The sequence below is a fragment of the Muntiacus reevesi genome, chromosome 9, assembly GCF_963930625.1.
Source record: "Muntiacus reevesi chromosome 9, mMunRee1.1, whole genome shotgun sequence".
Taxonomy (NCBI): domain Eukaryota; kingdom Metazoa; phylum Chordata; class Mammalia; order Artiodactyla; family Cervidae; genus Muntiacus; species Muntiacus reevesi.
This window is the reverse complement of record NC_089257.1, coordinates 36,355,182-36,370,891: the sequence shown is the minus strand read 5'-3', so window position 1 is coordinate 36,370,891 and position 15,710 is coordinate 36,355,182. Positions and strand designations below refer to the sequence as shown.

General features: G+C 46.3%; 1 protein-coding gene across 1 annotated transcript; it reads left to right on the top strand.

Moving 5' to 3' along the window:
- Positions 1–2,061: 2,061 nt before the first annotated feature.
- Positions 2,062–14,258, top strand: LOC136174905 (2-acylglycerol O-acyltransferase 2-like). Its single transcript, XM_065945166.1, has 6 exons — positions 2,062–2,152; positions 6,618–6,796; positions 10,948–11,152; positions 11,469–11,643; positions 12,647–12,846; positions 14,104–14,258. The coding sequence occupies exons 1-6, from the start codon at positions 2,062–2,064 to the stop codon at positions 14,256–14,258; spliced, it is 1,005 nt and encodes a 334-aa protein (XP_065801238.1).
- Positions 14,259–15,710: the final 1,452 nt, after the last annotated feature.

Here is a 15,710-nt window from a genome sequence, read left to right as displayed (position 1 = left end):
TGGAAGTTCACAGTTCATATAGTGTTGAAGCCTGGGATGGAGAATTTTGAGTATTACTTTGAAAGCATTTGAGATGAATGAAATTGTGTGGCTGTTTGAACATTCTTTGTACTTGCCTTTCTTTGGGATTGGAATGAAATCTGACTTTTCCAGTCCTGTGGCCATGGCTGTTTTTTCCAAATTTGCTGGCATATTGAGTGTAGTACTTTTATAGTATCATCTTGTAGGATTTGAAAAAGTTCAACTGGAATTCCATCACCTCCACTAGCTTTGTTTGTAGGGATGCTTTCTGAGACCCAGGATATTTGGCTCTAGGTGTGTGATCACAGCATCAAGTTTATCTGGGTCAAGAAGATCTTTTTTGTACTGTTCATCTTTGTTTTCTGTCCACTTCTTCTTAATATCTTCGGCTTCTGTTAGGTTCATACCTTTTCTGTCCTTTACAGCGCCCATCTTTAATGAAATGATATCACTCTACACCCCAGCTAAAAAGATATGTGACTACACAGACAGCCAGAGAAGATATGTATCTGCACACGGCATATATTCTGGTCTAAGTCTACAGTGGTGCTACAGTTTTCTGCAAAGGCCTGGCACTACTGCTCCTTAGCTTGTGCAATCAGATACCCAGCAGTCTCTCTGGCATATGAGTCTGTGGGAGGAATAAGGGCACATGGACTGGGACCAGTGAGAACATTGTCATCGCAGTCGGTCAAAGTGGCTGGCTGTGGTGGTGGAAAGCAGTTTTCCGTCTCAAGAGGCATTTAAATCAACCAAAGAATAGAACATGAACTTGATGAAATGATATTGAATGACTTGTAAACACCTCAAGTGTACTCACTACCATTAGGAAAGCACTGTAACCACAGTGACATTTCCAAGGCACCTGGGCCATTAGCCATGAAAGGTAGCATCATAAGCACTGGATGACCAGGATGTTCCCTGTGTGATCACTTTGGAAAGCTCTGTGGCTATGTGGAGAATGTAGCATGGGCAGGTGAGGGGAAGTCAAGTTCAGTTTTAGATAGGCTGTGATGGAGGTGCCAAGCAGGCTGTGAGCAAGGATGTCAAGTACCCACCTACATAGTCAAATCTGGAGCTTGTGGGGAAGTCAGGGCTAGAGATAGAGCTTGGAAGTGATCACCCTGTAGACAGGCTCCAAGGCCATGAGCCTGGAGGAGGTCTCTGAGAGGGGGAGGGTGGAGAGAAGAAGGAAGGTCCAAGGACTGAGCAGACAGAAGGGCCCTGAAACACTTAGCCTGGTGAAGAATAAGAGCCACCACGGAGACCCAGAGGTAGACCGAGGGGCATGAGGGAAACCAGGAGAGTGTGGTGTCCACAGATCAAGTGGTTTCGAGGAGGAGGGAGGAAACAGTTGTGTCTGAGGCTGCTGAGAGTTCAAAATGAGAGCTGAGAATTGATTACTATATTCAGAAGTGTGGAGGTCAGTGGTGAACTTGATAAGGTTTGTTCCATGGAACAGTGGCATCTGAAGTCTGGAAGAGGGAGGACAGAATGGAGGAGAGGGCATGGAAATCAGACTACTCTTCCCTGAGTTTTGCTGTCCAGGCAAACTGAGGAAAAGGCAGCCAGATGGAGGAGATAGATAGTGGGACCTAGAGATATTTACATGGGAGCAGGTACTTCTTATTTGTAAAGGGGAATCGTGGACCTGGCAGGTGAAAGGAAACAATAAGGCCACCAAATAGTTGAGTAAGTGTAAAGAGGGCAGGATTGCCCTATACTTGCTGCTTTATTTGCTAAGTAAAGGGCAAGGTTTGAGCCAAGGTGATCTTCCAAATAATGTCTTGCCTGAAGTGTCCACTGCCCTTGTCTTTCTCTGTAGTACGATTAGTCCAGGTCAGGTGATTATAAATATTTTACCTAGGGTACTGTTCCCTGCCAGGGTAGGTGCAATGAGACTCTACAACTGCTTAGACACCTCCCCCCACCCCCAACTCCCACAGAATCTTAACAAACTCTGGCAGCAACAAAACCCAGCAGTTGTCTCAGACCACACTGGAGCTCGGAGAAGCCTCCAGAGGAAGCAGAGGAATCAGCATGGTGGTGTTTGCACCTTTGTTTGTGCCACTGGAACGCAGGCTGCAGACCTTCGCGGTCCTGCAGTTGATCTTCTCTTACTTGGCCCTACGTAAGGAAAGCTGAGATGGATTTGGGAGGCCATGGGCATCTACCACTTCAGGTGCAGATGGTGCATTGAAGGGGAAAAGATACAGGTCATAAGGTGGATGCTTAACCTAGTATCTGGGGATCACCTGGGGTGAGGGACATCTTGACCACATGGCCTTGAGGGAACTATGCCTTCAGGAACTGTCTGACTGTCCATGCCCACCTCAGCCCAGCCTGGGACCTGGGAGTATCTGGAGGAGGACAGAGAATCACGTAACCTTGAGCCTGATATTGGAAGGAGGGTAGCTGAGAAAACGCATCCGGACCCTCTGATGCCGGGAACAGTAGCTTGTACCTTGGCCCTTATCTCAAGGGCAAAGGGGATCCCCAGGAGGGTTTTAGGTACAGGAGTGAGAAGGTCCAATCCGTTGGAGACAAGCTGTAATTTAGGAATCTTCTGTGTTGGGGTGTTGGGGGCGACAGTTGACGGGGAGCAGTTGTTAGCAAATCAGATTTGGGTCTGCTTGTGGGAACAAGGTAAAGCGCCTAAACTGACAGTGGGTTGTGGTGAAAGAAAGTGTAGGTTTTATTACAGGGACCAAGCAAGGAGTCCAGAGAGTTAAGCCTCAAAATGCATGACACCTATTTTGATTACCTGGGAACAGTGTCTAGAGACTAAATGAGGTAGAGATTCTGGGTGAATGAAGAGCTCCTAGAGGATCGTCTGATTGCTTGGTGGTGAGGTAACTGGGAATCAGCATCATCAACCTTCTGGTTTCCCCTGGTCTGAGGTTTATGTGCTGGTCAGCACCTTCTTCCACCTGCTGGTGGTTCAGTATTTGCAAAACCGCTCAATGATGAGTCTCAACATTATCTATGGCTCTTGGGAACAAACTAAAATTCTTTAAATTTGTGGAATGGTTAAACTGTTATTTATTTTCTTGATTGGGACTGTTTTCTTTCTGTTTTTGTGATTTCTGTTAATAATTTTATTTTTGAAATTTGGGGAAGGCTTTGGAAACTGAAGATTTTCTACAAATAAGAAGCAGGCAGAGGACATGAGGGATATTTCCCAGGAAGGCTGCGTAGGTCCTGCTCAATCACAAGGTCACAATCGACATCAGCTGTCACCTCAAAGACTCATGATTGAAATCTAGGCCCCTGATTGTTTCTGTGTTTGTACAGCCCATGAGCGAAGTATGGTTTGGGCATTTTAAATGATTTTGTGCCTATGGAATATCCTCCAAGATGCCTCTTGAACCCCAGTGTTGAAATGTTTACAATTTGGCTCTTTAAAAAAGATTACTTAGCCTGGTCTAAGGAGGCTGGCAGTGGGTGGAGAGATGGGGCTCTTTTCCAAAGATATTAGGAGATGAATCTATAGGGCAAAATGTACAGACCTTCAGGTAAGTTAAGCTTTCGCAGGAGGCCAGTAAATGCTGCACATACAGTGAAGAGATGGTTCATGCTAGCCTGGCGCAGTTGTTTGAGGAGGGGCAAAGATGTGGCCAGAAAGGTCCACCGGAACCTGTTATTGAGGAGTCAGGCTCCAGCAACAAATACTTTCCAGCGGGTTATTTGTTTAATCTGTTTCTTTCCTCTTTTTTAATTCACACACTCACACAGGAAGGTAAGATACTTTCAGATAGTTGGTCTTATTCTCATCTGCATCTCCATCTCCTAGAAGAGTTAATGTTGAATGATGCTTTATGAATGTATTTTGAGAGCATGATATGGACATAAGGTAGAATTGAAACCACTATTCATCCTATTAGCTTTCTGTATGAAGTTAGCTAACATGAATACTCTCTGTGGGTCTCAGTAAAGTGGGATTTTACATCTTACCTTCTTGGTGTTATGAGGGGAAAGATGGTGTTTCCTTTCTTTAGGGACTGAAAAGGTACTCAAGTTAGGATTTTGCCTGCTGACAGTACTTAAAGGAGAGGTCAGAGTGAGGGAGATGTTTAGATGTGGGAGTTCTTTCTGATTAAGTAGAAATGCCAACATTTTGAAATTCTGTTTTCTGGCTGAAAAACAAATATATGCTACTTTAACACACCGAAACAAAATGTGTTCTAAGAGTCAAAGATTTCCTCCAAATCCTACGCCACAACGAATAACTATTAACAACTTGGTTTTATTCTCTTGACCTGGATGGAAGTTCTAATTTTGTATGTACAGAGATTCAGTTCAGGAAGATGAAAAGAGTTCTGAGATGAAGGCTGGTATAGTTACACAACAATTTGAATTAATTGAACTATCCCAAATTGACTCTCACTAATCATTTCGAGTATATGTCCAGGAGGGGAATTGCTGGGTCCTATTGTATTCTGATAGTTTCGTAAGAAATCTCCATACTGTTCTTCAAAAGGCCTCTCTCATGAGCCCATAATTTGAAAAGATACAATCTCCCCAATGTTCATAATAGCACATTTACAATAGCTAGGACATGGAAGCCACCTAAACCTCCATTATGTAATGCGTAACGAGTAATGCGTAAAGAAGATGCAGTAATATAGGCAATGGGATATTACCTCAGTCATAAAAAGGAACATATTAATGCCGTTTTCAGCAACGTGTATGAACCTAGAGATTGTCAAACAGAGAAGATAGACAAAGAAAGACAATATCACATGATATCACTACTATGCAGAATCAAAAAAGTGGTATATGAGTACTTCTTTAAAAAACAGAAGTAGAAAAAATCCTATCATTAACAGGGGATAGGTAGGAAGGATAAATTGGGACATTTGAACTCACAACGCTAGTCTCTATATAATAGATAACAATAGAATCTACTTTAAAGCAGTGGAATCTCTACTAACTACTCTGTAATGATCTGTATAGGAAAGGAATGAAAAAAAAAAAACAAACAAACAAGAATCAATATGTGTATGAGTTTAAGAGGTTTACTTTCCTATACAACTGAAACTAATACCACATGTAAATGAACTATAATGAAAACTTAAAAAAAAAGAAACCAAAGAGTCATTTTGATGACTGGTATACAGTAAACATATTTTACCATTGTAAAAATTGAAAGGACAAAACAAAGAGCTCCAAACACAACTCTGACGCCAGCACCAGGAGGGCAGGAATTCCTGTCCGTTGTTCACGGCTTAACCACCAGCATCTAGCACGTGGTAGGTGCTATGCAGAAAGCGAGCCTCTGTAGGCGCAAACTACTTTGATTTATGCCTTTTGCTATTATTCAGACTGGGCTTCGCCAGTGCCTCAGCAGTAAGAACTGCCTGCAATGCAGGAGCCACAGGAGATGCAGGTTTGATCCCTGGGTCTGGAAGATCCCCTAGAGGAGAGAATGGAAACTAACTCCAGTATTCTTGTCTGGAGAATCCCATGAACAGTGGAGCCTGGAGGGCTACAGTCCACAGAGTTGCAAAGAGTCAGACACCACTGAAGCAACTTAGCACCCACACATGCACTATTCAGACTGGGTCAGAAGTCCACTCCTCTAGGAAGTCGGACATGAATGACAGTCCTAGTTTACCCTACTTTCAAATAGACTACAGGTGGGGTATGAGTGTGAGCAACGGACATTGAGTGGAGGGAATGGGATGGAGAAGACACAATATTCTGTAACAGTGAGGCTCAATTATCATCAGAACAGTGAGGCTCAATTATCATCAGATTAAAGACAGCCCCAAAGACCACCTGACCCTGAGTCAAAACCAGGATTAGCCTGTGACAGGACTCAGAATCATAAGTTTGGGAGGAATTGCTTACTGGGGCTGTCTCTAACCCTGCTGCAGTCCTGATGAACGGACCAGGCAAGAGGTGTCCTCTTCCTCCCTGCTTCCTTCAGCAGGACAGGGCCTGGCAGCAATGGAAAGAGCTCAGCAAAAGGTAGAGTTCAGGGAGTTGTATCAACTGAGCTACTTAGTATAGCTGGAACATGAGGTGCATGTGGTGAGTGAGACTGGAACAAGAGAGGGTTTGGGCCACCAGTGGGGAGCTTGAGATCAGGCTGAGATGCTTGAACTGAGCCTCAATATTATAAGACATCATGAGGGGACTTTAACTAGAGGGGAAATGTGGTGGGATGTATCTATGGAAAGATGGGCTGGGAGTAGATAGGAACTGGACTGGATAGGAAGAATAGCTTTTCTCTGCATTTCTAAAGAATGTATACCAGAAAAAGTTCATCCTATCACATCTCCATCAGGCTTTAATTGAGCATCTGGTGAATACAGACAGAAGAGGAGGAGAAGGGGGAAGACCCAAATGAGTAAACAATCTGGTGCAGTGGGAAAATGTGAGTTTGAAATTCGGCCAACTGGTTTCAAATTCAGGCTCTCAATGTGACACTGGTGGTGTTTACAACATTCTCTCCTCCTCCAAATCTTGGAAAGCTGATCACTTTCTCCTAGGTGGAGGGTTGGAACGGACAGTGATGCTAGAGCTGGGTAAACAGGGAGAGCTCGTTCCTTCATGCCTCTGTCAACTAATGGTTCCTGCTTCCCTCTCAGACTTGATCTGCTGCATCGTCTTCATTGTCCTCCTGTTCACAAGATTCTGGATGATCAGTATCCTGTATGCAATCTGGTGGTATGTGGATCGAGACACGCCATGGCAGAGGGGCAGGCAGAGTGCTTTCATCAGGCACTGGACCATATGGAAGTACGTGAAGGACTATTTCCCCATCTCGGTGAGTATGGGCCTGGCTAGGGAATGGTCCGGACCATAGTCCCCATTTGCCCATCGGGATGTTTGACCCTGCGTGCAGTGAGAATACTGGGCCGGGAGCAGAATAGAGGCTTCTAGCACTATTAGGGGAAGAAACAGCTTTTGTCTGACTATGGTTGTCCGACTTCAGTGAGGTGAGGCCACTATGACAACGGATGTATGAACAGGATTTGAGGAACCCAGTTGGCCGTGTTGTGCAGCAGACTTACGTATCTTACAGGTGTTAATCCCTCAACAGTCTAAGTTTGGAGTGAAGGAATCCGTAATGAAAACAAGATTTTTAGAGCATCTGGCTGACACTTTATCAGATGATGATACTGATACCCTGAGAGGGAAGAAGACATGAGCAAGGACGAACAGCAGGTTCTTTTAATGCTTTTAAAGTGTGTGCATTGGCTCTGAGAATAGACACAGAGCAGAGAGCCCTCAGGATGTATCCAGCCCCTGTGTGTTTCATTCATTGTGTCCTTGGACAGAGCTTTGCTCACTCTGAATCTCAGTTTCCTCATGGATCCACTGAACAGTCCAGTTATCCTCTTCTGCTTATCTCTTGATCTCGGATCTCTGGCTCATGGTACCTCATATCCATTTTGCACATTGGACCCTGGACCAAGGATCAGTCCTTAGGGATGCAGGACCCTGAATTTTAGTGAAATGTCTTTTGCTCCATTCTGAATCCAAGACAGGCTAAACCCTTGGATGTAAACAGTTGTGATGGTTGATTATCTAGTTTGGATAGGAAGAGGAAGGGAATGAGGACACAGAGAGATGCCACACAAGGACAGGTGGCCCTCTCTGGATACAGGAGACAAGAATGTATATGGTGTCATCTCTGAGAGTAAAAACCATAGGTTCTAAAAGGGGTCTGGAAATGCCCGTTGTATGAGCTCAGGTGAGTTACACGTGCTCTATGAGCTTCAGATTTTTCACGTGTAAAGTGGAGGAGATGCTTCCACATGAATCATTGCATTGCGTGGATTTCATGAGACATCAGGTGACCCTGGGGCTTCTAAGGACAGCATCTGGCTCTCCTGTGACCCCTGGAACTGCTGTCATTTGTACATCTGGCAGAAAAATTCTGCTGAGCGTCTCTGTGCCAGTCTTATCTGTGTCTTTTCTGTTTCTCCTATAACCAGGTATCTCCCCCAGAGGATTTCTCACATAGGACACTATTGGTAATGTGGGAAACATATTTGCAGAAATTTCATGAGCACAGTGTTCAGGATTGTAGGCCACTGCAGACCTGTGTCAACAGCAGCTGCAGATGGCGGGCAGTACCACGAAGCGGCCAAAAGAGAGGCGATGACATGCACTTTCACCTCCCTTTCCTGGACTGAGGCCTGCAGGAGGTGCTGTGGCTCACAGATTCTGGACTCTGTCACCTCCCAGGACAACTTCTAAGTCATCCACACACCTTAACAGAGCAGACCCTGCAGGGATCTTTGGTTGGCAGTGGATAAGGGGGTCAGGGAGTCTCTGCTATCTACTGAAAACAGTTACAACGTTAGAGTTGTCAGGTGTTTTGTTCTGAGGCCTTACTGAGGATTGTATTCAGAGATAGCCTCTGAGAAATCTCTGAGGAGCTGTTCTAAAAGAGAAGGGTGAAGTCAATACTTAAGGTGCTCTGTTGGAAAAAACAAAAGAAAGCAAAACAACCCATGTAACTAAACGTCATAAGATTCAATTCAGTTCAGTTCAATCGCTCCGTCAGGTCCGACTCATTGTGAGTCAATGAATCGCAGCATGCCAGGCCTCCTTGTCCATCATCAACTCCCAGAGTTTACTCAAACTCATGTCCATAGAGTTGGTGATGCCACCTAACCATCTCATCCTCTGTCATCCCCTTTTCCTCTTGCCCCTTATCCCTTCCAGCATCCGGGTCTTTTCCAATGAGTCAACCCTTTGTATGAGGTAGCCAAAGTATTGGAGTGTCAGCTTCAGCATTAGTGCTTCAAATGATCACCCAGGACTGATCTCCTTTAGGATGGACTGGTTGGATCTCCTTGCAGTTCAAGGGACTCTCAAGAGTCTTCCCCAACACCACAGTTCAAACCCATCAATTCTTCAGTGCTCAGCTTTCTTCACAGTCCAAGTCTCACATCCATACATGACCACAGGATAAACCATAGCCTTGATTAGACACCATTGTTGGCAAAGTAATGTCTCTGCTTTTTAATATGCTATCTAGGTTGGTCATAACTTTCCTTCCAAGGAGTAAGTGTCTTTTAATATCATAGCTGCCATCACCATCTGCAGTGATTTTGGAGCACCCCAAAATAAAGTCTGACACTGTTTCCACTGTTTCCTCATCTATTTGCCATGAAGTAATGGGACCAGAAGCCATGATCTTAGTTTTCGAAAGTTGAGCTTTAAGCCAACTTTTTACTCTCCTCTTTCACTTTCATCAAGAGGCTTTCTAGTTCCCCTTCACTTTCTGACATTAGGGTGGTGTCATCGGCCTATGTGAAGCTATTGATATTTCTCCCGGCAATCTTGATTCCAGCTTGTGCTTCTTCCAACCCAGTGTATCTCATGATGTACTCTGCATATAAGTTAAATAAGCAGGGTGAGAATATATAGGCTTGACGTACTACTTTTCCTATTTAGAACAAGTCTGTTGTTCCATGTCTAGTTCTAGCTATTGCTTTCTGACCTGCATACAGGTTTCTCAAGAAGTAGGTCAGGTGGTTTGGTATTCCCATCTCTTTCAGAGTTTTCCTCACTTTATTGTGATCCACAGAGTCAAAGGCTTTGGCATAGTCAATAAAGCAGAAATCGATGTTTTTCTGGAACTCTCTTGCTTTTTTGATGATCCAGTGGATGTTGGCAATTTGATCTCTGGTTCCTCTGTATTTTCTAAAACCAGCTAAAACATCTGGAAGTTCACATTTCATGTATTGCTGAAGTCTGGCTTGGATAATTTTGAGCATTACTTTACTAGCATGTGAGATGAGTGCAATTGTGCGGTAGCTTCAGCATTCTTTGGGATTGTCTTTCTTTGGGATTTTCGTGTTTTTCTACATATGGGGAGATACAAAATCTGGGCTCACTTCAATTATTCCTGTGATGTGCATGCTCCCTCTCTGTGACCAGTATCCTATTATATTCCATCCTGAATTCCTTTCAAGGCCCATTGTCAGTTGCTGCTACAGTGGTGACTGACTTAAAGGCAGGCAAGCAACATTCTTTGTCCTAGCAACTCTGCTGGGGTAGTCCACTCACAGTCCTTTGTGCTGTGATTCTATGAGCTAGCGCCTAATGATAGAGTTTCTAGAGAATTTAGGAGACTGCTTCTGAGCACTGGAGCATCTTAATGCACACTATGGGCTTCCTAAAGAGGTAATGGTGGAGAATCAGACAGTGTTTCCCTGAGGAAGTTGATTCCCCCTCATCCTGTGATCAGTTCAGGAGCTGGGTTATGTGTAAGACTTCAGTATCCAGGAACAGTAGTGTCTCCACAGGCCAAGGCCTGACAGGGGTGCACTGCTGCGGGCAGGCTGTGACCTGGTGTCAGGAAGTGCTGCAGGCTTGACAGGACACCTCCCTGACCCCTCTCCACCCACACCTGCAGGCATCTCTAGGACCGCATGGCCCTCTTCCCAACCTCTAGCTTCAGCACCCTGGGTGCTGAAGTCACAGGGACTCGGGCTTCCAGCTCTTTACCTGGGACAGAACTCCAGATGCCACAAAACTTGGTGAGAGGCTCACTCCCTCCTGTGCTGGCTCCTTCATTTGGTAGTGCTCTGCTTGGGAGAAGGTCTGCCTTCATATAGTACATCGCTTGTCTCCTGTCTTCTTCCCAGAAGTCCTACCTCTGCACTGGGCAGGGTTCATCCTTTTTAGGCAGGCGGCGCTGGCATCATCCATTCATGATACTATGTTCTCCGTCTTCATCCCATAGTCTCCCTCAGTATCTACTCTATTTCATTCTTTCACCGGGGAAAAGATCCTCAGACAGGCAATCTCATCACAGGACACTCACATGGGGAATGGTAGCACTTGTGCTTATGGGACACATAGAAGAAGTCAGCACAGAAACTTAGCAGGGAGGCAGCAGTGGGGGTTGCGGGGTAGTGGACACAGCCCTGATTCACCAGATTGCTGTCCCTATAGCTGGTGAAGACTGCCGAGCTGGACCCCTCCCGAAACTATGTCGCTGGCTTCCACCCTCATGGGATCCTCGCCACCGGAGCGTTTACCAACCTGTGCACGGAGGGTACGGGCTTCTCCTCGGTTTTCCCAGGCATCTGCTCACATCTGATGATGATGCACTGGTGTTTCTGGGCCCCTGTCTACAGGGATTACATCATGTCAGGGGGTGAGTCCTTTCACTCTTTCTATCTCAGGACTATGGGGGCTGAAGACATGAGGAGGGATTTTTAATGAGGATGGCCAATTGACCTGACTTCTTACAAGTGAATGTGTAGTGGACAAGGAAATGAGTCCCAAAGAAGCATTTTGCATAGCTCTGTGCTCAGTGATGAACTTGTTGGGAGTGTTGGGAAAAGGGGTAGTGCTCAGTGCCTGTCATCAGGGTCCTCCCAGCTGGGAAGTGGGGGAGAGCCCAAGTCACATACTCCTGATCCATTCTTGCCTCCTTCACACTGTACGTGACCACCTTCCTCTCTCCCCAGGGCTGGTCTCATCAGACAAGGAGAGCGCTGCTCACATTCTGAGCAGGAAAGAAGGCGGCAACCTGCTGTCCATCGTTGTTGGGGGTGTCCAGGAGGCACTGAATGCCAGGCCTGGAGCCTTCAAGCTGGTGCTGCGGAACCGCAAGGGCTTCATTAGGCTCGCCCTGACGCACGGGTATTGGGGAGAGGGCTCTGGGTTCAACTGGAGATTGGCAAGGATTATACTTTGGAGGGAAGACTGTAGATGCAAATGCAGATCCTATTTTGGCAGGCAGTGTCTCCATTCATTAACAATGAAGACTGTATGTTGGTGATAGATGCACTGTCTCAGGCCCACATACCCAGAGAAGATTCTGGAAGGAAAATTTTGTGACTAAAGAGATTAAGTCTCAAAAGGTGTATTGCTATAAAGCTATTCTACTATCTTTAAACACCTGTGAGGAATACAAAGCTAGCTGGATGAGATTTTCCCAGAAAGTCTGCAGATGTTTTTTCTGTCTTGGAGGACTCTCAGCCATATACTGGTTTACCTCTCATGATCCTGTGACCCAAAATGATTAATCTTAATTTGTGCTGGACCTCCTTGTGTGACTTTAACCCTCATCTTGCAGCTTTTGTTACCATGGGAACACATAATGGGCTGCCTAAGGAAAATAACCTGAGCTGCCCTCCTGTAGAGGACTGTAAGAAAGTGAAAATACACATTCTCCTGTCTGAACATCCCCATTCTTGGGGACATTTGCAAGGATCAAATAGTCTTTTCAGTTTGTTTCCTCACCTGTATCCCAATCTATGATCCATAAAGAACTTGGCATCCTGGCCCTACAGGATGGTTATTTGGATGCACTAGCATGCCATCTTCTTGGTCAGCCACTCTGAATAGTCCCTTCCGAATCCCAACACTTCATCTCAGATTCACTGGCCTATCTGTGGCAAGCAGAGTGAGTATGGTCTCAGTTACAATCAAGTGCAGGCCTTGTCTCGGAGAAGCGCCATGACCTGCCTGAAATTATAAAACAAGACCGTGGCAGTTCTGGGAGACACCCGAGGCCTCCTACTTTTGGTCCAGGGCTCTGTCCTCTGCTCCAGTTCCTGCTCACTAGCTCCCTTCAGGAGGTTAGGGGACCAGCTTGTGTCTTCTTGCCCCTCCACACGCCCTCTCTCCTGTCTCCCTCTAGGGCAGATCTGGTGCCGATCTTCTCCTTTGGGGAGAATGACATATATGACCAGGTTGAGAACTCTCCTGGTTCCTGGTTGCGGTGGTTTCAGGACCGACTTCAGAAGAGCATTAGAGGTTCCATCCCACTCTTCTATGGCCGTGGAGTCTTCCAGTACAGCTTTGGTCTTATGCCCTACCGCCGACCCATCACCACTGTGGGTGAGCCTGGACCCGGGCTGGGAGGGGAAGGGCTATAGAGTTAGAGGCCTGGGCTTGTGCTGCAAGTAGACCTGGACATAGAGCAGTGTACCCGTGACTTCGTGGAGCTCTCTTTCTGGTGTATAAAACAGACACAGGCAAGTAACACTATGAAAGGCCGTCTAGAATGGGAAGAGTAACAGGGGCACAATGGCCAGTAGCCACTCCTGATTACTGTGCCCCTGCTTGTGTCAGGCACTGCACTGGCTCCTTACATGCAGTGGCTTAGTTTTCCCAACAGTTTGTGAGGAGGGACTCTCATCCCCATTTTATTGACTGCAAACACAGACTCACAGAAGGTAAACCACTTCCAAGAGACACCCTACCCTTGGTAACAAAGTTGAGGTTTGATGAGGGTATTTGACTCTTTATTATGCAAGACAAGGAGGATATAATTCTGATCACAGAATCTAATGACAGTAATTGGAGAAGGTGGATACATGACCATTCCAGGTCTGTTAGAATGGTGTGTAATGTAGAAATCAGCAGGCTTTGAAAGAGAGCCAGAGGGATTTCCTTGTAAATAATGGGCATGAGCTTTAGTCCATTGACTTAGCACCATCTTTCAGCTAGTTGCTTACTTTTTGCATTCCACTTAGATTCCAAGGCAGTACTAATAGAGCTGTTCATCTCTACTCACCCAGGCAGTTCTTAGTTGAACACAGACAACCCCTTCTATCAAACCTTGTTTGCACTGTGTGCTGCATTTCTTGAATGCTTATAGTGCTACTCCCTCCAGGCCATTCCCAGGAAAGACAACATGGCAGCTGCTTTCTGATCCACCTCCTCCCACAGACACAGGCTCTTCCAATCATGGCATCTGAGAATCCCAGATTCACCTTTCCCTGAAGCTAAGTGCACACCCCAAGGGCTCACTCCCCGGTACTGATTTTTCCTGGCTATGTGACCTTGAACAAGCTATTTAACCACCCTGGGCCTCATTTCCTCAGCAGTCAAATAGGAATAATACCAGGTGATATCCTCATAGGATTGTCAGGATAACAGAAGAGATAATGCATGCACATGTGCTGGCTGTATTGTTGATATACCAGAATCTTGAATTTGACCTAACATCTTAGTAACACAAAAAAGAACTGAAAGGGAGGGAGTTACAGTGCTTACCTGCTCAGATGACCATTGTAGTGGGAACACGAAGATAGATCCCTGCGCCTTCATAGGTTCCGGCTCTGAGCCAGCACGCACCTCTGTGTCTTGCAGTGGGGAAGCCCATCGAGGTGCAGAAGACACCACATCCCTCCCAGGAGGAGGTGGACAGCCTTCACCAGCGCTACATGAAGGAGCTGGAAAACCTCTTCGAAGCCCACAAGCTCAAGTACAACGTCCACAGAGACCAACACTTGGAGATCTGCTGAGCACCTCCCCAGAGTAGGGGCTCCTCCAAAAGGCAGGGCTGGCATTAGGGAGGATGGAGGGAGGTGTTGTAATCCCTGACGGTTTCCTAGAGGTGTCTGTTGATCACATCTCCAGAGCTTTCACTGACTCCTGAAGCTCGACTCCATACCAGGCCTTGGATCACAGCTGGCTCCTGGGAGAGGAGACCAGACTCTGGCATCAGTGATGTGCTCTCCTGCTGTGCCTCCTCTGTAATGGGTCCTCTTCATATCTGCCCAACTGAGAAATGGAAGAGATGCGGGGAGAGAATGATGTCTGTGTCTCTGTCCTTTGTGACCCTGTCACTCAACGAGCAGGACAAAGAGCAGCTCTAGTGAGCAGGTTTCTCTTCCTCTGCCTTGAGTGACAGCACAGAAGCCACCAGCAAGTGCAGGGCTTTCTCCTACAAGCTCCTGCATCCTGCCTCCTTCCTGTCCCAGCTCCTCTCTCCCAGAGCTGGAGAGGAAGGCCAGGCCACAGTCTCCTGATTCATCCAGGCACCTTTGAGTTTCTGATCGTCCGAGGCCCAGGCTGGCAGCCAGAGGGGCCCACGAGGTGGGGAAGGAGAATTCAGCTCTGTCACTGGCTAAATGACCATGGGCAGTCCTCTTCACCCTTCTTCTGAGTCTCTGTTTTCCTGGTTGAATAAAGTGACCTCTCCTCTCAGCTCTGATGTCACATAAATTGAGAGTTCCATGAGATAGCCCCTACTCATTTGTTGCAACTTCAGCCCTGAGCTTGACACAAAGGGGAGCTCCATCAATATCAGTTTATCAATGAAAGGATTCTGTTTCAGCCTTCTTCTCTTCTTCCACCCTACTCCCCAACTGGGAACACTGATCAAAGCCTCCCATTTAATCCCAGCCTGGCCCTGCAGCCCCGCTGCCATGTTTCCCCTTCCCACATGGTGGATCCAGTGGGCCAAGGAATAGCATATTGCCTCTTCCTCCCTGACCATTCAGCTCCAAATTACCAGCTCTGCTCTGTTCTGTGGGAGACAAGGGAGAGGCTATGTGCAGATACAGGGCAGACCAGGAAGTGAAGGAACTTGAGGAGTGCATGGTCCTGTGTGTCTGCAAGCAGGTAGAGCAAGGACATGCCTCTGATAAGAGATATTCTGGGCCACTGGTCAGCGAAACACATCTTATGGGAGGGGACAGGATGGGAACATAGTGTCCGTACTCTGAGCCGTACATGCATGTGGGAAAATAGCTTTTCTTCCAACAGACGATAACAACACCAATACCCATGAATGTGGGTCATCTCAAGAATGTAAATATGCGTCCAAGCCTGACCTAACCCTTAGCAGTGGCCATGCGCAAGTCACATCCCTTCCAAACCTCACTTTTGTTCTCAGAGAAAAAACATTACAATGTGCACCTTGAATGTTAGGAGTGGAATGGATTTAATAAAATAATTAACCATTCTACATC